The 27,433-nt window shown below is 39.4% G+C and overlaps 1 protein-coding gene across 1 annotated transcript in view; it reads right to left on the bottom strand.

Annotated features, from left to right (window-relative positions):
* Positions 1–877: 877 nt before the first annotated feature.
* Positions 878–27,433, bottom strand: part of LOC145986362 (uncharacterized) — a 203,989-nt gene continuing 177,433 nt past the window's right edge. The window contains exon 4 of the mRNA XM_083120257.1: positions 878–1,598. Within this exon, the coding sequence (XP_082976383.1) occupies positions 1,391–1,598 (208 nt within the window). The 3' untranslated portion in view covers positions 878–1,390. The remainder of the gene's footprint in view (positions 1,599–27,433) is intronic.

Below are 27,433 nucleotides of genomic sequence, written 5' to 3' on the forward strand. Positions count from 1 at the left end.
AATTTCACTTACAAGGGAGGTTATCTAAGTGTCCCCCCTCTGATTTCCATGAAACTTGGCAGGTGTATAGAGGGGCCCAACGGAAGAAATAGTGTGTTTTTGCTTCGGCCAAAAAACTGTTTTAGGGGAAAAACTCCCCTCAAATGTCAAGATGAAGATAAATTGAAGTGGGGATCTGACCCCTGTGTCCCCCTCCGATTTCCATGAAACTTGGCAGGTGTATAGAGGGGCTCAAAGGAAGAAATTCGTGTTTTTGGGTTTCAGCTACCCCCCTCAAATGCCAAGATGAGGACAAATTGAAGTGGGGATCTGACCCCGAAAGCATGTAAATATGGCATAGGAAGAACACGCACATATGATTGGAACACACACAGCACAGAGCTGCGTTTGCCAGTGATATGCACTTCATATCTCAAGTGTCCCACTTGTGTATCTGCCAGTACGTTACTATTAGCACAGAACTTCAACCCCTATCGTCCTTCTCGATAGCGCTTGCGTTTGTCTTTACTTGTAATACATATTCTGCATTGAAATTAGAGTTCTGTGCTCTGTGTGTTCCAATTATATGTGTGTGTTCTTCCTATGCCATATTTACGTGGTTTCGGGGTCGGATCCCCACTTCAATTTGTCCTCATCTTGGAATTTGAGGGGGGGGGTTTGCCCCCTAAAACAGTTTTTTAGCCGAAACCAAAACAAATACGTATTTCTTCCTTTGGGCCCCTCTATGCACCTGCCAAGATTCATGGAAATCGGAGGGGGGCACTTACATAACCTCCCTTGTTAGAATATTTCAGTGTTTTCAAACGTTTAAGTAATTAGTGACTGGAAACACACAGTAAAGAACAACAATTCAAAAACACAATTAAATATGCAACACTTACAGGAAATAAAGTTTATTTTCACAGAATTGATACAAACAGTAACACAGAGGAATCTGTTGGCGATCGCATGTTCTTGTGTAAAATTTTTCATTATCATTTTTTTCTGACAACAAAGCTCATTGTCTTCGACAAACCGATTTAGTTCATATTCTACGGTCAACGTTTCATTGAATATTTGTGTTGTACTGAGAGAAAGGGAGGGATGTGGTACTAGAAAACAACGAAGGTGTTAATGCTAAGCTACAAGAAACATGCAACATTATGCATTTAGTTCTGATATTAAAATACTCCAACATACGCGACAATAGTTGCTCCGACCATTAGAATAATAAAAATGGAATTTGAAAATGCTGATAAGTTTTTGACGATTCACACTAAACACGGATTGGATTTGAAACTCTTGCAAACAAAATCAAAGGATTTTACGGCTGAGACATGAACGGACAAACATTAAGTGAAGGAACGATTGGAGGACTTTATGGTGGATGATTCTCTGCTTGGTTAGGCCCTTACTTGTGGCTCTCCCTTTCGCCCTGGGGCGCCTCTCTCTTGATGAAGCTCCTCCAACCCGCTCTGTCGATTTCGTCGAAGTTCTTCTTGACGAAGCTGTTGAAACCTGACCTGTCGATTTCGTCGAAATTCTTCTTTATGAAGCTGTTGAACCCTGACCTGTCGATTTCGTCGAAATTCCTTTTCTGTCCACCGAAGGTCATCCCCCTGTAAAGAGATACAAGATAGACATGGTGTTATTTTTTAAAAAAAAATATACGAGGGATGATCAATATTATTTACATTTATCATATTGTCCAGTGAGGAATCGATTTTTTCTGATTTAGCGAAAAAGCCATGACTCACACACGTCACTTAGCTCTATGGGAGTAGATTTACTGGGTCCATTAGATTCTTGAGCCATAAAACTACGTATGTATTGAGAGCTAATTGACACAAGTAAATTATTGATACCTGTTCTAAGGATATATTTTTAGTTGAGTCAGATAATCAGCTATCATTTATTTTTATATATTCTTAACAATCATATGTTGTAAACTATTTTTAAACAAAACTCTTAATACTCCACTTGTTACTCTTGACATTTTCCAGGCCTATGTATCACAGGTCCAATTTATTTCAACAGGGTAAATTCCCTTGTTAATAATTTTGATTTTAAGATACATCCAAACATTTCAATTATGCATTTAATTAACAGATAATTGAAGTAAATAATCACAAAAATAACAATTAAATAGCTAAATATAAATAACAACTTTTAACGTGACCTATATGTGGGTTTATGTCTCCCTGTGTATGTATGTGTAACATTGTAGTACGAACCCGATAATTTTAAGAATTACAGTACATTTACAAAGCAAGCCAGAATCGACAATGGAATTATCCACCACCGTAGACATGCTAAACTATGAAAGTTTATTAATACTATATGGGCAATAAGACAACTTATCGCACCTTAATTATGCTAATGCACCGAGTCACTTTCATTATTGAAGTTGCATAGAGTGTTTTCTCAGAAATATTTATAGCTAAACCCTGTACCAGAGACCAGACGAACGAGAAAAAGTCTCTGCGCAAGTAATGACGCAAGACGTCTCCACCAATGAACTGTGAGAGAAACGGGATTGCGTAATGGACGACTGGAGTTAGCAACTTTCCTGCTTCACTCTGTCAGCGTTGCAAACTTTTGAAAACTATAATGCCGTACGCACATGGTAAACAGACCGTATTTTTGCCTCCAAGTCCGTTCGCTTGGTTTTAGAATTTTTAGGGAAATATTAGGGATAAAACAGCAAGTGCAAATTTTGACAAGCGGCACATTTAGCGTACAGGCTAGGGTCTGGACCGTACGTCCGGACATGCCATGAAATTTCCGTACATGTATGGTCAGGACCAGTGGCGGTGATTGGATTCCACAACTGGGGGGGGGGGGGGGCAAGGACAGTAGATAATATTTAGCATAGTGCGGGAGCCTCTGCCCGCCCTCGCCCCCAACCTAATCGCCGCCACTGGGCAGGACCGTACGGTTGGCAAACGCTGCGCTTTCACCACTAGATTCACCTCCTCTTCCTCTGCCGCAATGCGCGGCCCTGCTCTAAAGTTAACAGGGACAGGGTATACGCTAAGAGAGACCAAGGGACCGGACTGGTTTCCTTACATAACATTCTCGCCCGGTTCCATTCCCGCGTTCTACAGGGTGGAACGCTACGCTTAGCCCGGAGACGAACCCCAGATATTACGTAGTAAGTGACGTAAGAGCATGTGACCTGAGTGTAAGCAGGTGTATGGTCAAGTTCTTCACAGTAATACAACATGTATAGCTATGAACATTGCTGGAAGTGGTCACGAAGAGAAAAAGGAATTTGTTGGGACAATGGCTAAGATGGAACTACCTGTTACATTTCATGTTATTTTACGTTGCTTTTCTACCTCTTTGGTTAATCACGTCGACGAGAATGAATGATGGTGAAATGGTGATGGGACAAACACAATGACACATCCTTGACTGACCAGGATTCGAACCTATGACCTCTGACATCGCAACGGGTTACACTAACCACGTCGCCACTCAGGATGACTATCAGTGGTACTTAAACTTCGTTAGCTTGCGGGCTAATAAACTTTTATTTCTTAAGTCGATGCACTGATCTAAGCAATCTTACTCGCAAATACAAATGCATATCAGCAAAGGAAATTCCTGTTCTTACTACGCATAAACTTTTTGGTAATACGATTACCATTACTAATTTGATTTAATTAATTACTGAACAACTAGATGAAAGATTTATATATACATATATTTTGGCTCTTATGCCTCTTAGACTGATCACAACGACATGGATGAATGCTGATTAAATTAGGTTTGATGAAGTGTCATTCACAGCAAATAATACAAAACCATAGGTAGAGAAATCATGAGTCGAGCTGTCAACCGTCTGGGCAGCATGTATGCCATTTTCTTGCCCGTGACAAAGTTTTATTTTTTATTTTAAAAAAATAAAGTAGTTCTATCCACAATTTTCAGTTAATATCACACACTTTTAATATTTTAAGAAATTCAAATTGCTGTTTGGTCAATATGCGGAGATACATCTTGTCATAATTAAAAAAAACCATAAAATTTTAGTTTAAGTGTAAATACACTTCTTCTCTCATATCCACTGTTTGTTTATAGCATATCCACAGTTAAAGTGAACGTACAATCCGGTAAAGATTGCTGATTGATCTCAGTTTGCTGAACATTTTCCACATTTCCTTTGAAGATCAGTTAATTTAATATTTTCGAAATTTCGTTTGAAGATCAGTTTGCTGAACATTTTTAACATAGCCTTTCAAGATCAGTTTGCTGAATATGTTGCACATTTCCTTTGAAGATCAGTTACTTTAATATTTTCGACATTTCGTTTGAAGATCAGTTTGCTGAACATTTTTCACATATCCTTGGAAGATCAGTTTGCTGAACATTTTTCACATTTCGTTTGAAGATCAGTTTGCTGAACATTTTTAACATTGCCTTTCAAAATCAGTTTGCTGAACATGTTGCACATTTCCTTTGAAGATCAGTTACTTTAATATTTTCGACATTTCGTTTGAAGATCAGTTTGCTGAACATTTTTCACATATCCTTGGAAGATCAGTTTGCTGAACATTTTTCACATTTCGTTTGAAGATCAGTTTGCTGAACATTTTTAACATTGCCTTTCAAGATCAGTTTGCTGAACATGTTGCACATTTCCTTTGAAGATCAGTTAATTTAATATTTTCGAAATTTCGTTTGAAGATCAGTTTGCTGAACATTTTTAACATAGCCTTTCAAGATCAGTTTGCTGAACATGTTGCACATTTCCTTTGAAGATCAGTTACTTTAATATTTTCGACATTTCGTTTGAAGATCAGTTTGCTGAACATTTTTCACATATCCTTGGAAGATCAGTTTGCTGAACATTTTTCACATTTCGTTTGAAGATCAGTTTGCTGAACATTTTTAACATTGCCTTTCAAGATCAGTTTGCTGAACATGTTGCACATTTCCTTTGAAGATCAGTTAATTTAATATTTTCGAAATTTCGTTTGAATATCAGTTTGCTGAACATTTTTAACATAGCCTTTCAAGATCAGTTTGCTGAACATGTTGCACATTTCCTTTGAAGATCAGTTACTTTAATATTTTCGACATTTCGTTTGAAGATCAGTTTGCTGAACATTTTTCACATATCCATGGAAGATCAGTTTGCTGAACATTTTTCACATTTCGTTTGAAGATCAGTTTGCTGAACATTTTCCACATTTCCTTTCAAGATCAGTTTGCTGAACATTTTCCACATTTTCTTTGAAGATCAGTTTGCTGAACATTTTCCACATTTCCTTTGAAGATCAGTTTGCTGTACATTTTTAACATTTCCTTTCAAGATCAGTTTGCTGAACATTTTCCACATTTCCTTTGAAGATCAGTTTGCTGAACATTTTTCACATTTCCTTTGAAGATCAGTTTGCTGAACATTTTTCACATTTCGTTTGAAGATCAGTTTGCTGAACATTTTTAACATTGCCTTTCAAAATCAGTTTGCTGAACATGTTGCACATTTCCTTTGAAGATCAGTTACTTTAATATTTTCGACATTTCGTTTGAAGATCAGTTTGCTGAACATTTTTCACATTTCCTTGGAAGATCAGTTTGCTGAACATTTTTCACATTTCGTTTGAAGATCAGTTTGCTGAACATTTTTAACATTTCCTTTCAAGATCAGTTTGCTGAACATGTTGCACGTTTCCTTTGAAGATCAGTTTGCTGAACATGTTGCACATTTCCTTTGAAGGTGATTACTCTACAATCTACAAAACCCAACTTCCCTCTGCCCCTTGTTTCTTATTCGTCCTGTAGAAGCATCTTCTTGGAACACGGAAGACGACGAGGAGGAAAATTAATCCATAATTTTAAAAGCTTTCTCGTGTGACAAGTTACACGCACACAGTAGGTGTGTTGAGAAAGAAAGACAAGGGACGAGAACAATGGGTTTAAGTAGGCTGTGCCTCTGGAACCTTGAACTGCCTGTGTAAGGTGTTCATTAGGGCTTTCTTGTTAAACTTCTTCTTTTTCTTCAGGCAAGGAATGTTAGGATAAACTACGATTATTTTATGTACTAACTTTAGTACCCCACTTTGAGAATCACTTACTGACACTTTGAAACTATTGAACAGGGTCAGTGATATGGGGGCATTCCATGTGAAACTGGCCCTGAATCTCAATTTTTAAAATTAAAAGCAATGCTTTAGCTTTATCCTATCTTGTGACTGAACAATCTAAATTTGTCTTTTGGATAAAAATTCAAGTTTTATTAAGTTAGAAGGTATTTTACATATTTTCGTTTATTTTAACTTTTTGATTTAGTTGTGTTTTCTATTGTGCCCCACCCGTGACATCAAAAAACAATTTCTCCTTCAACTGTTACAATTACCTTCTCTCTTTGTCTTAAAATAGTGTATTTTTCATCATGTGCGAATTCACAGGAATTAAAATCAATTTCTTATTAAGTGAAGAGGCAGTGTTTCGTCTCTCCCACCCGTGACACAAAATTGTTCACCAAGTATTTTAAGGGTAGTTATGCTTAATAAATAGTTTTAAGTTTCATATTTCATTGCACAGAAACTGTAAGAAAAATGTTGCTTAACTATCAGCACAATGGTTTATCAAAAACGTAGTTCGCATGTCCACCCGTAACAATGGAATTCCGGCAGGATAAACAACGATTGACTGGCTAACTTTTGTGCCCCATTTTGTGAATCAGTTGCTGACACTACACTGAACAGGGTCAGTGATATACATATATATAATCCCATGTTCGAACCCTGGTCAAGACAAGTGTTTGTCCTATCATCCATTTAGTCAGTTCATTTTTGTCGTTGCGATTTGCCTAAGAGTCAAAAAAAAAAGACGTAAAATAACCGAAACGATTGGATTAAATTAGTCAATGACGACACTGCAAGAGGGTCGAGCCCGTAACCTTCGGTGCATGGTTTGTTAGTGAACCACATTGGCCACCGGAGTGGTCGGGAATATTGTGTGCATATTAAGGTAATAATATTGACTGATTAATTTGGTGTTTGAAATCCACTTTACGCACAGTAAGGCTAATCGAGACTGGACCTACAGTGTAAAGTGGGATCCGAACACCAGGTATTGGACCAGGGGCTCCTTGATTACAAGGCGACGACGCAACCACTACGTCATCGTGGAGGCTAAGGTAATATTATATATATTAAGTATTGTGTATAAATGCATTAAGTCAAGCTTTAATTCCTTAGTTTACAAAACTTCAAAACGATACCTGATACCTATCGTGAAATTCCCGTTAACAACGAGAATCCCAGCGAGACATTAATAATAACGCGCTCCGCAATACATACACGCAACAGAAAATACTAAAGTTGCAATCTAAAATTCGATAGTGAACTGAAAGGAAGTGACGACATCAGAGGGAGACAGGGGAACGGAAACCCCCGATTGACCCGTCCTCCTCTAACGCCAACCAGCAAACAAGAAAATGTAGATAAATAAATGCACATTTAGCTCGCGTGTGCAATTTTTGTATGGTGATTAATGATTACTGATGAAAAAAAGTTTTGCATATTGCAAGTTTTCATATTCTGCATCACGGACGCCACAAATCTCCATACCTTTGAAGCTCACACATTAACCGAAGGCCAATTCAACACACAAAAGAGCAGGTACATGTCTGTGGCCGGGTTTTGAAGCATGTTTCACGTTTTAACCTCCTGATTCACCAACCGATTGTATAGTGTTGGATGGACTGGCCAGCAATTTCCCCGATATGAATTGTATCGAACATACCTGGCACCTTCTGAAAGACAATCTTTCATAATATGCATTGGATAACCTGGCTTTCAGCATGCCCCGTCGTGTTCGAGAATGTCTACGTGTTCGTGGAGGCCACACACGTTACTGACTAGACGGTGAGGGGTTTCTGATAGGTTTACTCACCTTGGTAATTGGTGATCTTTTTGTAGCATCTTACTTTGGTTAGGAAAACCACTTTGTTTCTTTTGTTTCTTTGGTTATATCTTTCAGAACTTTCTTTAACTATGTTTCCTGTTTTGTACTTTCATTGCCCTATCGACATGTGTGGCTTCTGTTATGCAGAAAATAAAAATTTTGTTATATGCAAAACTTTTTTTGACCGTATATATTAAGTGTGACTATCCCCGAAAAATATCCCCCTACTATTCTTGCCTCCCCACTAACTTTTCTTCTGGTGCTGTCACTGCCCAAATGCCTCTCTAAAATCAAATTTTATTCCCTTCATTTTGCTTGTGAGATCCGAAAGCTACAAAATTCCATTACTTCGATGTCCAAGTTTACTTTGGTATTGTAATCCAAATCCGTCTCAAACGACAATTTCGAGTGTAAACAACGAAAGCGTCTAAATCAACTTGGGGATATTTGAAGATCGGATTCTTTCGAAAATACATTTATCTGCAAGATATTTCAATACCACGACCTCGACCACTTCGCTAAAAAAAACTTTAAACCTACAACACCTCCTTCTATTCTCACTTTCAACCCAATTAATTTTCAGATCGCAGGATCAACAGGCAATTAGCGGTTCTTTGAATTCTTGTGCAAGTTAAATATGTCTGAAATGAAAGAGCGTGTTTGTAATGTCCCTTCCCTGGGGGAAACAGGAATAAATTACAAGACCTTAAAGGTGAGGTGCTCATACTTTCACTTACAAGGGAGGTTATCTCCGATTTCCATGAAACTTGGCAGGTGTATAGAGGGGCCCAAAGGAAGAAATACGTTTTTTTTTGTTTCGGCTAAAAAAACTGTTTTAGGGGGCAACCCCCCTCAAATGTTAAGATGAGGACAAATTGAAGTGGGGATTTGACCCCTGTGTCCCCCTCCGATTTCCTTGAAACTTGGCAGGTGTATAGAGGGGCCCAAAGGAAGAAATACGTGTTTTTTTGTTTCGGCTAAAAACTGTTTTAGGGGGCAAACCCCCTCAAATGTTAAGATGAGGACAAATTGAAGTAGGGATCTGACCCCTGTGTCCCCCTCCGATTTCCATGACACTTGGCAGGTGTATAGAGAGGCCCAAAGGAAGAAATACGTGTTTTTATTGTTTCGGCTAAAAAACTGTTTTAGGGGGCAACCCTCCTCAAATGTTAGGATGAGGACAAATTGAAGTGGGGATTTGACCCCTGTGTCCCCCTCCGATTTCCATGAAACTTGGCAGGTGTATAGAGGGCCCCAAAGGAAGAAATACGTGTATCCTACAGTTTTGTGCTGTGTCTGTTCCACTTCAATTTCTCCTCACCTTGACATTTGAGGGGGGGGGGTTGCTCCCTAAAACAGTTTTTTTTTAGCTGAAACAGAAAAAAACGTGTTTCTTCCTTTGGGCCTTTCTATACACCTGCCAAGTTTCATGCAAATCGGAGGGGTACACAGGGGTCAGATCCCCACTTCAATTTGTCCTCAACTTGATATTTGAAGGGAGTTTTGCCCCCTAAAACAGTTTTTTAGCCGAAACAAAAAAAAAACAAGTTTTTCTTCCTTTGGGCCACTCTATACACCTGCCAAGTTTCATGCTAATCGGAGGGGGACACAGGGGTCAGATCCCCACTTCAATTTATCCTCATCTTGATATTTGAAGGGAATTTTGCCCCCTAAAACAGTTTTTTAGCCGAAACAAAAAACACGTGTTTCTTCCTTTGGACCCCTCTATACACCTGCCAAGTTTCATGGAAATCTGAAGAGGACACTTAGATAACCTCCCTTGTTAGTGTGCGAATTAGATTTAGTTTTGGGGAGGGGGCAGGGCCACATATTATATTTTTTCTAAAAATCGGGAATATTTATTACGATCAAGTTGCTGCAGGTTATGAACTAAAATGTTAATGGATAAATTTAATTAACAACGAGAAATTATAACTCAGGAATGCGCAAGTGAGTGGTGATTTGGGATACTGAAGAAACAGTGACGTAAGTAAGGGAGCTTTCAGATCGAAGCGCAAAGCGACTTGGAAACAAACCCTCAGAAATAAATTTCCAGAAGACCTGTTCTTATACAAATTTTAGCTATCTTAACTACACGTAAGCTAGATAAAGAATACGTGCTGTTATATCTCTATTATTATGACTCCTTTTTACCTATTCATATATTAACAATGTCTCGCGCCGCGGTCATACCGTCGCAGGGGTCTTCAACTCGTCAGACAGTGCGGGCCACATTAACAATTTTAATTACGCTCGCGGGCCACGAAGCTATACTGCGGTATTGAGAAGTGTTCGATCCGGCCATCTTCCAGGCACAACTCACAAAATAGGATTAAATTTATTTTTAGCATATCTCTGAGTTCAACTCTTCGCCTCTTGATGAATACGCTACAAAACTAGCAATGTGACGAAGTGGGTTCGAAGAGAGATTCTGTGATTTTCTTAACCAACATTCTTCTTTAGATTTATTTTCGAAACTATTGTTTATTGTCGATACCGCCGACATACCAGGTTCAGTACAGATGGAGCTGCTTGAACTTCAAAACAACTCTTCTTTGAGAGAAAAAATCTTCAATGTGCCTTTGCTTACATCTTACAAATACCACATTTCTGAGGACGAATTTCCTAATCTTCGCCGACATGCTTTGAAAATATGTGCTTTGTTAGGAAGCACATACTAATGTGAGCAATTCTTCTCCAGAATGAAGCATGTGTAGTCCAAGACAATAAGTCAAATCACGGACCAACATCTCGAGAATACTCTGCGCATAGCGACTTCCAACATCAACGACAACATCGACAGGCTGGTAAAGGGAAGAAGCATTGTCAAGTTTTCAATTGACATTGTAAAATTTCTTAAGTTATTCTTTGTAAGTATTGATTGTCTTTACTTGTAATACATATCCTGCATTGACATTATTTTTACGTAATCCGGTTTTATATTAAGGACTAATTTTTCTAATGGGCACGGGCCACGGCAAAGGGTTCTGCGGGCCACCTCTGGCCCGTGGGCCATGGGTTGAAGACCCCTGGTCTAAGGCGTCATGCTTTGGGCTCCGGCTACGGGATGTGCGCAGGTTCGAGTCTCCTGGAGTAAGCGTAACAACTTCTCTCCTGAGATTTCGGCCTCTGTATGGGACCGGAGGCCATCCACCATCGTGAGCAAATTGGGGACCTACGAATGAGTAGCGTAACCCGGTCATGAAAACGTACGACAACGACTGGGGGTTCGGTGATACCCGGTAACTTTTTGGATGATCGCCCACCTCTGCTGAGGCATGTGAGAGTGAGGCCGGCAGTCAGTAGGTAGGCCTTGGCCCCCACGGGTTGTTGTACCACGGGAATTTTATTGTTATAATACCAATAACAATATCAATTAATTAGGCTCAATAATTATAATTATTTATGCATAGACCTACTAATTATACACATTTGTATTATTATTATTTGTGAAACACTTGTTTCGGACCCTTCCCAAAATACATTTCTAGATACGTGCCTGACCATTAATTACATCACCTAAACTCACTCTGTCAAGAAAGAGGAAAGAGAAATCAAGCATTCGATTTTATGGAATCGAGTTCTATATGAGTAAAACGAGACGCACATTTACTAATAATTTTTCGTTAGAGATTAATTTCAACCATAATATGTTCTCGACAGCTGAGCACTTATGGTGCATATTACACGAAGAACGAGATCATTAAGTATTAGAATATCGTATCCAAGAATCATCATTGCAAAAGCACATTCATGTAACTTGATCCTGAATCGAGTATCATGTTCCACACAAAGAGGGAGAACTGGACAACGAGATGCAAAAGGTAATGAAAAATATGAGCACATTCATCTTTTCCATTGCCGATCGAGAATTTCTCCATGTTGATAATCTCGCATGAATGGATTCATGTATGTGATGGTGTGTGCTGTAGATCGTACCATAGAGTTTGGCGGTTGTCCGCTTTCAGCCATAGAGTTTAAATCCCACCATACATCAACGCAATTCGTACGTGCAGCCATCATCGAGGAGGCGAAATAAGCTTCTAAAGCTTTTACAAATGTCACAGCGAGCAGACAAGTTGGAAAACGAGCATATTTCAATAACGACTGACTGTTTAATCAATTACAACAGTCACGTTCTCGGGTGCTTGCGGTTATGACATTTCTCGAATACTTGTCGATTTCTCTTGCACGCTAAATTGAATACACTTTTCACATACAGGGTAATTCAAGTTGATCCATCCGATTTCAAGTGGCTACGTATTTTGAATTGGAAACGTTCAATGGTGAGTGATACAAAAATGGGTCTCACTAGTAGCACACCGTTTTGAGCTCCCTCCTCTAGTGACGTCAGCGCGGAATGTCCTCATTGTTAGGTTTAGGTCTTTTAGCATAAATACACTACAATATTTCGGGGCTTGACCAAAAGGGTATTATTTATGCTAAGAGAACCAAGCCTAACCTAACAACAAGAACATTTATCGTGACGTCATGAGCTCAAAACGGTGTGTGACTAAACACACGGCCATAAAATTAGGCGGGTGGCAGAAGTTCGCGCTGTTGCCACGTGTGTTCGGAGGTTTAAGAGAATGAAAGATGTCGTTGTAGAATTGGTGTTTGTAATCCATGTGATACAAACTGACAGTATTTGCTCGAAAGGTCAGGGATGACACAAAAGTGCCCCGGAGAGAGGTGAGTCTGATGCTCAAACTAGGCAACGCAGCCCGGTTGACGTTGCCACACAGTGCGCGGGAACCAGCGACTTTTGTCCCGCTCTCGCTTTGCTTTTCCCATATGTGGCAACAGCGCAATTCTCCCCAGCCGCCTATTTACATGGCTGTGCGTTTAGTGAGTTCCATACAAAAATGTATAATATCTTGTAAGTGCTCCATGTGACTTCCCTTAACAATGCGAGCAACATCGAGACGATAGTCTATACCAGTGCCATGACTTTTGAAACCTCGGAAAATGTGGGAACTACAGGCTTTCCCATTACTTAAAGTAGACACACTAGCGCCACTGCTACCAAGCCATGATTGCAAATGCTTTGGTGTATGTATAGTTCGCGGCGCACAAGGGCCATCATGTCATTTGTAAGTGACGGCAGCAACAATGAGATTTCTTTAGTCTGTCCACATTTGTGGGCAATGGTTGCCCGCATAAAACATCTTTATCGTGGCCCCGCCTCCAAGTCTGCTGATGCAGGCGGCGATGTTCTGTTCCACCTGCTACCTGCCAGGGACCTGAAGAGTGTGTTTTGTTGCTTCCTTCTTGACACTTCGCAGGAAGATTGAAATGATGTAACGGGAAATAAGCATCATGCTATCAAGCCCACCGTTGGTGCATGACGTTCCTTCCCGCCGAGAAGTCATTTTAACTCGACTGCGGATTGGACACAGCCGTCTCACCCATGGTCACTTGAATTAAATTCAATTCTTGTTTTAAGTTCACTTTGTGCACATAGGCTAATCGAGACTAGACCTATAGTTTAAAGTGGAATCCGAACTACCGTGAATGCACTCTACCAGGTTTGTGAAATCACGCGTATAAAAAAATGTTTTCTACATGACACGTAAATTACGCGTAAAACACGTATAAAACTTAAAATACGTAAAACTAGATTGAAATAAAAATTAAAGGAAGGTAACGTAGTCGCCTTGGAATCAAAGGGTCCCGGATTCGATACCCGGTGGAGGCACATAGTGGTTCGGATCCCACTTTAAACTGTAGGTCCAGTCCCTATTAGCCATTCTGTGCTTAAAGTGGACTTAAAACAACGAATCAAACAACAAACAAACATTGAAGGGTGCAAAATGACCGTCGGGTGACCTGGAAGGGCAACAGATCCGACTAAGAGCTTTTGCCCCGCCATTTCCCATTACACTGCGTTCTAAAAGAACTACGTTAGTGCTTAAGGACGTATTAGGAGGAAAATCAAGGTGGTCCGGACCCTACCAAAGAGACTTACCAAGGTCAAAATTAAATAAGTGAAATAATAACTGTTTTACATTTAGAGTTTCTCGTAGAGAACGTTACATGAGCTATACCTTGACGGGTTTCTCTAGCTTTGTATTGAAAGGAAATCACTTGTTTACTGTTGTACAATGTGAAGTGTATTTATTTCCCCTAGACATACATGAAAGTAAGGATTACATTGCCATTATTTAGCTTTGTGTTGAATACTTAAGAAAATTTATGCGTACAACTGTTAACAACAATACACATAATAACAATGATGAGGGACTTTACTTTTCAAAGCTGGATCTAAGAACCCCCTCTCTTTTTATTAAAATATGAGTTTTAAAAAATAAATTATTTTAATTCTTCCAATTCTCCCCTGCCCGTTTTCTTCCTTCTTCTGTTTATGTCCAGTCTATCCTGCTTCTCATAGCCATTCTTTTACAGCTGTTTCCAGAAGCTATTTTGCCTTCTTTTTCACATTCTTTCACATTGATTGTTCCGCCATAACTGTCGAACGCCTGCAGCAATTTCAACCAAACTTGGTACACATATGACTTACAATCTGGAAAGAAATACTGTAGCGGTAAGATACCCCTGGCACTCCTAGGGATGGGAAGGGGGTGACATGTAGAAATAATAAAAAACGACCTATATTAGTGTAGAATCCATAGTTTTCAGGGTTGCTAAGATGAACAGTGACACTCGCAATGCCGTTCAATTTATTTATTCTTGCTCCTGGAGGTGAAACTAAAAATGTTGTTTATAATTAAGTTTTGATTTAAATGAATATTATAGTGAATCTGTAAATAAAATTAATTACATTTTACACTATAGTTAGAGTTCATTATTTTCCTGCCTAATAGAAGATTGGGATAAATAAATACCTGGGCAACGCCGGCCAATCAGCTAGTTTTTAATAAATTACAAGAGACTATTTGTTTTGTGGTTTAAACTATCGAAGCAAAGTGTAAAAAGCAATTAAGTGCTAATTTAGTTTCTAAAATATTATTTTCATTTTTTAACTTCATTTCATGATAGCAAATGCATTCAAAACTCGTGAAACAACTGGAAAGGAGAAAAAAGAAACTTAAAAATGATAAAAAAATGCAATAGAAACGGCAAAAAATAACCTACAGACCAAAAAAATCCGGAAAATGCAAAAAAAAAAAATCCAAATAAAAACAATGTTTTCTGGTTTTCACTGAAGTGAAACGGTTTTAGGTTTAGCATTGCCTTCAAAGCCCAGAAGAAAAGATGATTCGCCATCAAATTCCTAGCCCTATACGTCACTATTAGCTCAACTCAATTAGAGATAAGTAGGCAAAGCGACACAGAGTTAATACAAACACGACCGAAACTTGGCGTAACATTTGTGAAAGGGAAACACGGTCAAGTGACAGAAATCCTAAGCGTTGAGCAATTTCGCAAGGAGATATTCGCTAATGCGAATCGCTCATAAAGCTTGTCTCCTATTTATGTGCACCACCGAGACGAACTTCTGAGAATGGAGAAGTTACGGGTCAGTCCGCGTCGAGCATCGAGGTGAGACCGAGCGCCGAGGTTGCGGAGAGAGGAACGATGCGGGTCGCCATGGCAACCACGCGTCTGATCTTCGTGCGGCACCCGGCGTCGATGTGACTTTCTAGTCGCGTAATGTAGATCTTGCGCATTGTACACTAAACCAATCCGTCACACAGCTTGATTCGAGATGCAAAGTGTCACCTTACGTGCCTCTCTCTCGCTTACACACACACACACACACACACACAAATTTCTTCCTTTACGTCGCGTTTTTGCCTCTTTAGGCTACTCGAGACGATGAGGAAGACCGGTGATGAAAATGATGAGGGGACTCTACGAAAGGAACACACATGTCCTAGAACCTTTGGAGAAGATATAGTGAGCCGATTACTCAACGAACTCCGCCACCGGAGTGGCATATTTTTCATTATGTAATAGTTACAGAATTGCAGTTAACTGACATATTATATCAGATATATAATGTTAATACTTATATCGTTATGTTCATAGGACACAAAAAGCAATGACATCCAAGCGTTCACAAACTAATTCACATAGGGTGATAGAAACTTCTTTGATTATACAGATTATATTCACGAGTTTACGTTTGGTATTTTGGCCATTAATGCTCTTCGCCTTTTGTTTCTTCCGAAGTCAATAATTGGGTGTTGTAGTTTGGTCTAGTTCAAGTTTTGAGTTAGAATTAAGAAAGTGTTTCAACAATTGGGAAAAATGGTAATTGTGTTATTGAAACTGCTTTTACCCCCTTTAAGAACATTCAAATAAACAAAATATATTCTATTTGCTTTGTGAGCTTACTCTATCCTTTACAATCGCACCATACACCCATTAAAATGTCTTCATTTCTGTATCACACGTCTATCCTATTCTAAACGCCATGGCTGATGTCAGATCTATGTACTACAACATTTTCTTAGCTTATTTGGCGAGCACGTCTTCACAGTATATGCAGAGAGAATATATATTTTCGCATCATAGTAATATTTTCTGTTTCTCTATTTTTTTGGTTATTCATGACAATGAAGCAGAATAATTAATTATTTAATGGTACGTACAAATGCATACATCCATGTCTTACACAGGGTTCGAACTTAGAGCTCCTTTATACAAATTAATGCACCACGTAATATTTTCGAATCAAACAAGATAAACAGCAATATTATAGGTTACTACATGAGGACCCTCGTGCACATTTCTGCACAAACGATGCACTAACGTTTGGCACCATTTTGGTGCAAATCGGAGAAGGTGGGGGGGCGGTCTAAATATATGTCAGCCACATGGCAGCCAACGAGGAGACAAAATTTTTGCTTGCACTTCTAGAAGACATCGGGCGTTCCGTGAGTTGCTAGTTTAACTTCCACACTCCAACTCAAGGCCAGTAAGCAACAGAGGAGGAGTGGGGAAGCTTTGTGCGTTGAGAGGTAAAAATGTTGCGGGAGAAAGCACTCTCCTTTTCAGAGAACCAACCACCTCCTGTTTGCTCTGCCGCCGTTACTGTATACCGGTACGCATGAATGAGATTACGAGAGGTTTCGCACGGCACGAACGCGACCGACGGAGCCTCCTGCCTCACTCACTACCGGCAGTCCATAGGTGCATACGAGAGCGCTCTTTCACAAATACGGTGAGTTGCCCAAGCCTGCTCTATATCCTTTTGCCCTGCTTATCCTAATTATCTAAATCAAGCTTTTTCCGTGGGAAACAAGGAGAACGAAGCAGCCGATGCTGCCGTCGAGTCTGCGCATGCAGCCCACGATGTACTCGTCCACCTTTCTGCCTGCCAGGAAACTGAAGAATTTTTCGTTGCTACATTTATAACGTTTTTTCTTTTGTTTTGCTTTTATTATCGCAATTTTATTCTGCCGTCGAACAACGTCAATAACACAAAAGGAGACTAGCAGTGAATTTTTATATTCAAGTATCTAAGTATTTACACAACACAAAATACAGTATTAATATTTATTAAAGGCCCAGACACCTGACGTCCGTGGTTTACAAACGATTTCGGAATACACAGATTAGTCAGCTTCCGGTGTGAATTTCTTGAGATATTAGACCAAACTTAGTGGTTACTTCACTGAGTACTTACGTCTTCGATGTAACTACTTAGGTATTCAATTCACTTGGCGAGAATCACGCTGTAAAACACTAACGGTGAACACTTAGGGGGAGTTGGGGGGAAAGCACAAATCTTGCTGATACCGAGTTCGACGTCTTCAATCTTCTAATCCTCCTGTCGTTGGTTCATAATAAACATGTAGCCTCTCTTCTTTAGTAACCTTTTCTCATGTTCTGGTAGAGATACTGCACAGGTCGATAGTTCACTCACAGTTTATTCTTTAGACACTATCTCTCTTTCCGGCTGAGATCATGATTGTTAGTTCACTTACAGTTCGTTCTTTAGACACTATATCTCTTTCCGGCTGAGATTATGGTCGATAGTTCAATTACAGTTTTTCACAGCCCGCGAAACCAATAACCAACGTAACACGGATCCTAACCGTATCAATGCTTGACTCGGACTGTCTTCTCTGCCACGCACATCAACCGTTTTCCAGAAAAGACGTTAACTTCTCTTGCCCAGAGAGGGCGGGTCAACTTTTATAAGGGGTGCGTCAAGATCGGTTACACATTCGTGACTCTTGCCAGAAAGAGTGGGAACAATCTTCGCGCTATCAAGGTCAGCATTGTTTCGTGGCATTCCTTGTACCGTTCCTCCCGTCGAGATGAGTCATTTTAACTAAACTTCGAATTGGGCACAACCGTCTCACCCACGGTCACTTGTTGCAAGGACAGGACGGTCCAACGTGTCATGTCTGTAATGTTCTTTTAAGTGTTTGTCATATTCTTATTGATGAGCCGCTTTTACTTTCCTCAGATAAACTTTTAATCTTCCCAACTGTTTATCATCCATGTTGGGAAATGATGACAGTGTTTTCTTAGCTTTCTGTGAAGAGCGGGCCACTTAAACTGTTTTCGAGGAAGTTTTTAGTGTATCTTTACCTTTTGAATGTGTTGTGTTTTGACCTGTGCAGGTCCCTTTACAGTCTTGCACTTTTAACCATTCTCAAGAGGCTCTTTACACTTTTTTTTAACATAAAGATGGGACGATTTTTCCTGGTACATTTTGAAGGGTGCCAAACGACCAAATTTTTAATTAATTAAGGAGTGTAGGGGGTGACCCTTCCACGTAATGCACCTAATTGTCAACCTCGCTTCCACATAGTACTCCCTGGACTGCATTTTGCAGACTAACGAGGCTCTGGCGTCTGGCCCTATTGACAGTATAATTCTCTGTTGTCCTGTTTTTGTCCTTTTGTGTGCTGAGTGCCCCTTTGCAGCCTCAGATTTTAATCTAAGCCAGAATGTTTTAACGTTTTAGTTAACGTCATTACAGTTATTTGAGTTATGGCACAATTGTTTTCTTATACAGTAAAACCTCGTTAATCCGGACCCCGATAAGACGGACTTCGCTTAATCCGGACAGGCAGAAGGCAAAAAAAAAAAAAGAAAATAGCAGAATGCAAAGGTTTTAAATGTGGCTAGAAGTCAACAAGGGAACTTCCCGTTCCCAGAGAAAAGGCAGTCAACCTCCGATGAAATTCTGTTTCCCGCAGACTTTGTACTGTACTGTATAGTGTATTTAGGCCTATGCCGTTTAAATACAGCATAATAAACGATTTTTGTTGCTATAGGGTGTTTTTTTAGAGTGATAGAACTTTGAATTGAAATAAAACACATTAAAAAATAAGTTTGAAGCCAATTATGTTTTTATTTGAAATATAACTATCTGACATTTACTTTTTGAAGATAATTTCCGGCATATTTCCACCACGACTAGCTGTGATGAACCGGATTCGATCAGTCCAATTTTGAACCACTTTTTCAAGTAATTGGGGACGTATGTCGTTAATAACACGAGTTATGTTGGCTTCCAAAGCGTAAATTGTTGCTGGTTTATCATCATAAACCAGAGACTTTAGATATCCCAAAGAAAATAATCCAGTGGCGTTAGGTCCCATGATCTTATGAGGCCAATTCACTGACAGCACCGATATTTCCGAAGTGCTCTATACGTTTGGCGAACAGAACATTGATTTTGGAAATATATTTCCACAATTTGTAAACGTTGTTGCGGCGTCAGTCTTTCCATGATCATTTGCCAATGCTCACTGATATGAAATGACAAAACAACATGTCATCAAAACAAAACAAATGACAGCTATCCCTATCGAAAGTTCTATCACTCTTAAAAAAAAAACACCCTTTATAAACTGAGTTCTAGTGCACTTTCCACTGTCATTTTAGGTTATTTCAGTTAATCCGGACTTTCGTTAAACCGGTCAACTTATCTTCCTCATTAGTCCGATTAACGAGGTTTTACTGTATGTTTTGGATAGGGTTAGGGGGTGTATCCCGTATAACATTACGGGTGCAAAATAGCCTTTAAGTGCTGACGCACCCAAAAATTCAAATTCAAACTGCATTAATTAATTTATACATTCCATAAAATCTAAATTATCAGATATCGAGCTTAACTCTAAGTCGGATCGAAGTTTCAGTCTCGTGTTGGCTTCTTCGCAAACTTTACCATATATTTTTCTATTTTGGCGCTCACTCGTGCAACTTTTTTTCCGCCCCAATAAAGTGTACTCGTGCCTCACGTGACTTGCGTCTGCCAAGCCATGCAGGCGACGGTGTGAGAACCTTTTGAACGTTTTGTACGTCAGTGCACATGGTGATCGATCGGTTCCCCACGTGATTGATTCCATACGGTTGCCACGTGTTCCGCCCTCGAGCGAGCGGGTTTTGAAAAACATCACCTTGATTTAAACGGCACACCTGCCGGTTACGGAGCCAGGCATGTTTCTTGTCGTTTCTTCATGGATACGAAATATTCAATTTCTAGCCACTGTCTTATTATTTATAAAATAGGAGACCTGTTAAATAAGAGGTGACTCTAACCTGACCGGACGTTCTCTTTTATCCGGACATGTCCTCCTTTTTAGGTGTCTGTCCGGCGTCCGGGCTGATTCTTTAGCCTTTGACAAAATAAACCATGCTCTTCTTATTCACAAATTACGAACTAGATTTAACATACATGGCAAATTTCTCTCCTTAATCCAGGATTATTTACACTCACGGACACAGCGTGTCACCCTTTCAGGCGCCTCTTCTGATTTTCTTCCTGTCCTGTCTGGGGTACCACAAGGGAGCGTCTTGGGCCCTCTCTTGTTCATCCTATACATGGACGATCTCCCTCAAAGACTTTCCTCATTTCCTGTCAATTTACTCATGTTTGCTGACGACTGTAAACTTTTCAAAGAAATCTCAACCACGCAAGATGCTGTGATTCTCCAGAATGCTCTTTCCGAACTTGTCACATGGTGTAACCAGTGGAATCTACAACTTAACCCACAGAAATGTTCCTCCCTCACAGTCTCTTTAAAAAAGATCAAAATACATTCTCATTATGTTCTTGAAAACAATTATATTACTACAGTTGCGACCCAAAAAGATCTAGGTGTTATCATAGATGAAAAGCTGAACTTTAAGGAACACATCGCAGCTACAACTAAAAGTGCAATGCGCCTCTTAGGCCTCCTGTACAGATTCACTGAAATTGATACTCCAACTTCTCTTAGCCTGTTTTTCAAGTCATTCATTTCTCCGATTCTCGAATACTGTTCTCCAGTCTGGGCCATGGCTTCCAATACAAATCTTTCTAGCATGGATTCCGTCCTCAGCTTCTTTACCGCCATTGTTCGTCATAGAATTCCTTCTTTGCGGCATCTTCAGAAACCTGACATCCTGACTACTTTGAACATTCAGTTACTGCAGACCCGACGCGATATGGCCGATATGAATTTTTTCTATAAAATCATCAACGGGAAATTAAGATCTGAATCTCTTCTTACAGAATTCAACTTCAGAGTTCCCTCTCGATCGACCCGAAACACTGAATTGTTCCACACCTCCACAGCTAGGCTTTCTCTTATACAGCGCGCTCTATTCCACAGGCTGCCCCAGTTCTACAATAATTTACCCATAAACATAGACATTTTTGCCCCTGAAAGCATTTTCCGATCTTCCCTAAAAATGAATATGTAAATCTTTGTTTGTTTCCTTGTTTATGCCTTATGTTTATATTTAACTTTTCTTGTTTTTACCTTAAACCATCTTGACTTGTTCTTGTTATTTGTTAGAGTTTTCAGTGTAAAATGGCCTTAAAAGTGCTGTATCTGAAACTTTGAATAAATAAATAAATAAATAAATCAATCAATAAATCAGTATATGTCTTCCTTTTTTGGAATGAGTATAGCATCGACCATAACAAATGTGCTACATAGAGAATGCTTCCAAGATAACGGTCGTCATTTAAGTCATATCACTTGGCATGGCCGTAGGCAGGAAAAAATTTCGGGGGGGGGGTTCAATCATAATTTTTCCCATGGGCGTCGCCAGAAATTTGAATAATAGAAATAATAACAATAATTGTACATTAATAATTAAAATTTCATAATAATAATACTAATAATAATTATTATTATATTATTGCCATATCCTTGAGGTGGTTTACTCAATCCAGCAGATGAGTGAATATCCAGCACAAGTTTCTTTTTTTTTTTTTACGTTTCATACAGTGTGTACTGAAATGCACAATTATTATACTTCGTCATTAAACTTTAGATACCTTCAAGAAAAAGCTTTAAATGTTAGATGGAAATTTTAATGATAAAGTTTTTGTTGTTTGACTTTAAAATTAAATTTTTGGAATTTTGAAAAGTGTGGAACCAGTTATTCTTTTTAAAAACTTAGCCTGGTGCATGGATTGTAACCTCAATCGCGAACGTAATTCGCTACGAAACTGGAGATCCTAGGTTTGAACTCCTATCAAGGGGGATTTTCGACTTTTTCGGACAGGGAATTTAAAAGCTAGAAAGGGAATTTTGGGACAATCATAAGGGAATCTTCAGTCTATATTCCTTGTGACGCAGGAGCAACACTGGAAAGATGACAACAGAAGTGATAATGGAGGGGTCGCGGGTGGGCTAAGATTCTGAGAATAAATCCTGTTTCACTCAACTTTCAGAATTCCAAATGTATGAAAATTCTAGCTCTATCGTTTCAACATTGTCTCCTTGTATTTTTGTGATGTTTCGAAAAAAAAAAATTGAAAATTTGTTACACATTTTGGTTTCTGAACTTCCATTAATCCAACATGTCGGAAGTTTCGGGGGGGGGGGGTTGAACCCTAGAAACCCCTCCTCTAAATACGGCGATGTCACTTGGGGCGCGTTAAGTATTCGAGCAATGCTCATCTAGCATCTGGGAGCTGAACACGATCACTTTGCCATCAGTATTATTCTAACTCGTTGCTTCGTCCTCTCAGACTGCTGGAACGAATGGAGTCTGTGCAGTTCCTTTTCGATTCATTCATTAGGCTTATTTTACTTCGCTTTTCTGCCACTGTTGGCTCATCCTCAAAAGGATGAGGATGAGGAACGATATGATGATTTTAATGAAGGGACACACAGAACACCCATGCCCAGGCCAGGATTCGAACCCGGGACCCTTGACTTTGTGGCGCGGTGTGCTAACCACTCCACCACGGAGGTCGGCCAGTTCCTTTTCGGGCCATACGTACGCGATACAGAAACGCGTAGTGAGAATTTTGATTATTAAGTAATATTTACTTTTATGAAATAACAAATCGAAAGTGTAAATTCAACAATGGCCTCGCAAGAAAATATCCAGCTTTTAAAGGATGGAAGAAACGAATATGAGGTAAAGTGTAAGGTGGCTGCCACCTCTACTGTTGAAAGACTAGGAATGTTTCTGGCATTAAAATCATATTTCTTGACCAGATCTAAACTACCTAAAAAAAATTATTCGGCTTTTTGGAAATAAGTTAAAATGAAGCTTATTTATTAAATTTGCATTCACTTATGGGGATATATTAATTCCAATATCCAAAAATTGGAATAGGAGTAAAATTCTATGTGTTGTGATCGTCAATTGCTATTATGCATGCATGGGCGTCCGGAAAGATGGGCAAGGGTGGGCAATGGCCCCCTGGAAAATGGAAGTCAACCATAAATTATATATTTCACACATATAATTTCATTTCAGCCACAATAATATGTGTCAATTATTACACGAACATGGTAAATTCAAATTTAAGCAATGATTTTTGAGGGAACAACACTATTATAGTGGAAAATGTGCCTTGTTTGCCCCCCTGGAAAAAAATGCCTTCCTTGCCCCTCCCTGGAGAAAATCCTGCGGACGTCCATGTATGCATCCAGAAACTATTAGCCTGTTACTAAGTTAAATATTCAAATCTGATTGTAAATACATTTCTTACGCTAGAAAATATAAAATTAAGTTATTTCTATTTTGCCCGCCATTAGTTCTGATTGAAGATATTGTAATTACGTATCAATCCCTAAGATTGTATGTTTATTTTATTTAAGTCTCTCTGAACGCTTCACGTTGACCAGGGCATTCACTTGTTTTTCTCAGCTGTTTCAAGCTCAAATAGTTTAGTTATATAGTAATTACAATAATTACAAAAATTACTATCATTACCGATCAATTGTACACTGTTACTGTGATGAGTGTCATGTTGGAACACACATCCCAAGGGTGGTGGTGGGGTTGATAGGCCCACCAACTGAATTTTACCTCCTATGTACGTTACCTATAAGATTTTATGAAGAAAAAAGTTAAAGAGAACCGTTGGGAACACCGTAGGGAACAAGGAAATATATATATATTTTTTAAAATAGAAATATTTGCAGTTGGAAAATCGAAAAACACAGAGGTGGTGGACCTGGGAGCCCCCTCGGGTAAGCAGAGGCTAAGCACTATTTGTTGGGAAAGATAAATGTACGACATTAAAACATATCAAATATTAATAATTACAATTTTTTCAAAATTGTTGAGTTCAGTAAGTAACTGCCCGACCACGAGAGGGCGAATCTACTCGCGGTAGGCAAAGTAGATAGAAACATGCACGAAACAACGCCCTAGGTGTCATATCAGCATTCCGTTTATATGCGTAGTGTTGTTTTGTTGATGTGCTTTCTTTGACACGTTTGTGATGGTTTTTACAATTCTTAACTCCCCTCTTAATGTATTCTCCCGACGACATTACTGTGTGAAATTTTAATATTCTTTCGGTAGCACTGAACCCGTTATCTTTACCCGTTAGAACCCTATTTTCCAACTGGTCTCATCCAGTTAGAGTGACGGTGTTGACTATACCCTGTCTCAGTTATCTCTGGAGCAAGGCGACAGAGATGGAGAGGAAATCGAGTGGGCAGAGCGAAGCAGTAAACGCTGCTGGGAAGGCTGGTAATGACAATCGCTTTACCCCCTCCACGCAATCCCATTCCCTCTCACGTGTTCATTGGTAGAGCCGTCTCGCGTCACTATTTGCGCAGAGACTTGTTGTCGTTCACCTTCTCCAGAGATATGTTGGAACAGAGTGTAAGGCAAACGGACTGTGTACTATCCCGCTTAGAGAAAACACTTTTAATACAACATTAAAGCATGGCTTGAATAATAATTAATGAATAAGTAGTACTTTACGTAAGATACAAGTTTTGAAAAGTACAAACATCAATAATGATGCTTACAAGAAAAGAGCAGTTCGTTTGGAATCATAAATATTGATTTGTTTCATTCGAACGTTTTAGGTGACTTTGATCTGCAAACTATTTTTACGTTTCTGCCTTAACTTTTAAATCGAATATGAATTATTCATGAATATTGGATTACAACAAATAAAGCTTCACAGCATTTCTCGGTTATTTCATTTCAGAGTAATTTTCCTAGCGTAAGGAGCAGCATTCATTTTTCAATGAGGACGATGTTTATTCGTGCGTGTGTGTACAAGCCAACCTAGCCAACGTTGATGCTCATAGTGAAAAGCTTCGTAATCCTCTACAAGAAAAGGGTCATTAGTGAAGAGTACCTACATAGGAAGTAATCACTCTTTCAAACATTTTCTACGAATTTCCTTCGTTTGTCTTGTTTTTATTGCCGAAAAGGCGATTTATTTACCATGTATGGACATGTATCAATTTCGAAGATTCATTCGTTGTGCGTACTCAAAGTGAAACCCATGTGAGGACATTTTTATTAAAATATCCCTTTGAAGGCTTTGCTAGCGGAGCACGGATTAATTACATATACTGGAAGGTTCTGAAAGCAAGAAAGAAGAACACTATCTTCTCTTTGAGCAATGCATTATTTTGTTCCCCCACTGCTCTGTTCGAACAGGAAGCCGAATCAGTAACGGAAATGGTATCGCGAAATCTGCCTCAGTGCAGGAGAATCTTTCGTTCATTCATTGATTATTTTACTTTGCTTTTCTGCCACTTTTGGCTAATCGAGAAGACGAGGATGATAGATAAAGGTACAAACACAAACGCGACTTAGGATTATCCTGGTTGCAGGTCAGTCGCCAGAGCCTCGTCAGTCTGCAAGATGAAGTCTAGGGTATACTACTGTGGTGCATGACCGCCTGCCCTAGCTCGCTTCCTGCGTATACAATGTTAAGTCAGCAGATGAGAAAGTGTTTGGCCCCGACTTCCGCAAGGACAGAGAATGGAATAGGCGAGGAGTCGGGGCAGAATAGTCAGTGCTTGATTGGATTGTGTGGAGACAGGGAAGAGACTTTGATTAGTGCGAGCTAGTGTGGAGCTACCGTGCACCATCATCGTCAGTATGTGTTTTCCAAAACAGGGTCCGATTCCTTATTAAATAGCATCAATAGTCCAAATTTCTATCTTTCACCTTTTACTTCCTTTAATTGTATAATTTGAGACAGAGTCACTTGGGGATGGTTCCCGAATATCGCGGGCATCCTCTTTTATATAGACCGTCCCAAAGGGCTCTGTGCAAATTATACAATTAAAGGGAAGAATGGGTCTGCCTTTACATCCCGAGAATCTTTGGGAAAGTGGCAAATGATAGATGTGCTAAAAATATACCACACTTGTCGGACTAAAGATGGGTATAATAAGTGGCGACCCCACGCCCTTTCAAAATATTGCGGTAGTGGAGCTACAAAACACCCAGCTACCATGGTTGGCACAGGTTAGTCCAGCCAAGTTTTCCCCACGTGAGTTTTCCCAGCAAAATGCACCTCGAAGAAGACCAACAGGAATTCCAGTCAAAAAGTGATGTTTTCAGAAAATATGTAAATTATTGCTTTAAATACTTGTAAATGTCAACAGTTTCAGAAAACTTGTAACCGACTTATGTGAGTTTAAATCGTACAAAAAGTAAGTTGAGGAAGCTGTGCTACGCAATAAACCAAGTTGTTGTTAAATAAATAATCGAAATTCTCAGTGGCCTGTTCTATTTCTATTTTGGTTATTTGTGATTGCTATTCTAACTCTTGGCTTAATCGCGACGATGAGGATGAATGCTGAACTATAGGTGGGACAAATACAATGGAACAATCTGGAATCTGTCTTTGAACTACCTGACGTACAGTACTGCCTAAAACGTAAAGTAGTGCTTTGAAGGCACATAGGGAGTGTGGAGGTGGGAGTCATACTAGAGATGATGTGATCAGCACCACGCTCCGGCCACCTTTAGCTCCCCAGGTACCCAGTTATTACAGACTGGGCGAGCCTTAGTGCCACTTTGTAGAGGGCCATAGACAGAAATCATCCAGGTTTCTCTCGTGACAATCAAACGCCCTAACGACTGGACAACTCCGACACTTACAGTACCCGCAGACTGTATATTTAATGCTGCAAACTACGTTCCAATCTGAACACGAAATGCAGCAACTAAATTACACGCTTCCCTGTGTATAGAGCCAGAAACTGCAGCAGTAGCAACTATTTATATTCTTACGCAGAAATGAAACTCGAGGCTAACTGTAATTCAGTTGACATATTTAGATCCAGTAATGGCTAAAATAATATTATCTTTGTACACAATTGTTTTCAGAAACCCCCTTCCATTTGAACCTGTTGTTATTAGCCTAATTGACATCGTT

Source organism: Lepisma saccharinum, chromosome 4, assembly GCF_977018435.1.
Source record: "Lepisma saccharinum chromosome 4, izLepSacc3.1, whole genome shotgun sequence".
NCBI classification, from domain to species: Eukaryota; Metazoa; Arthropoda; class Insecta; order Zygentoma; family Lepismatidae; genus Lepisma; species Lepisma saccharinum.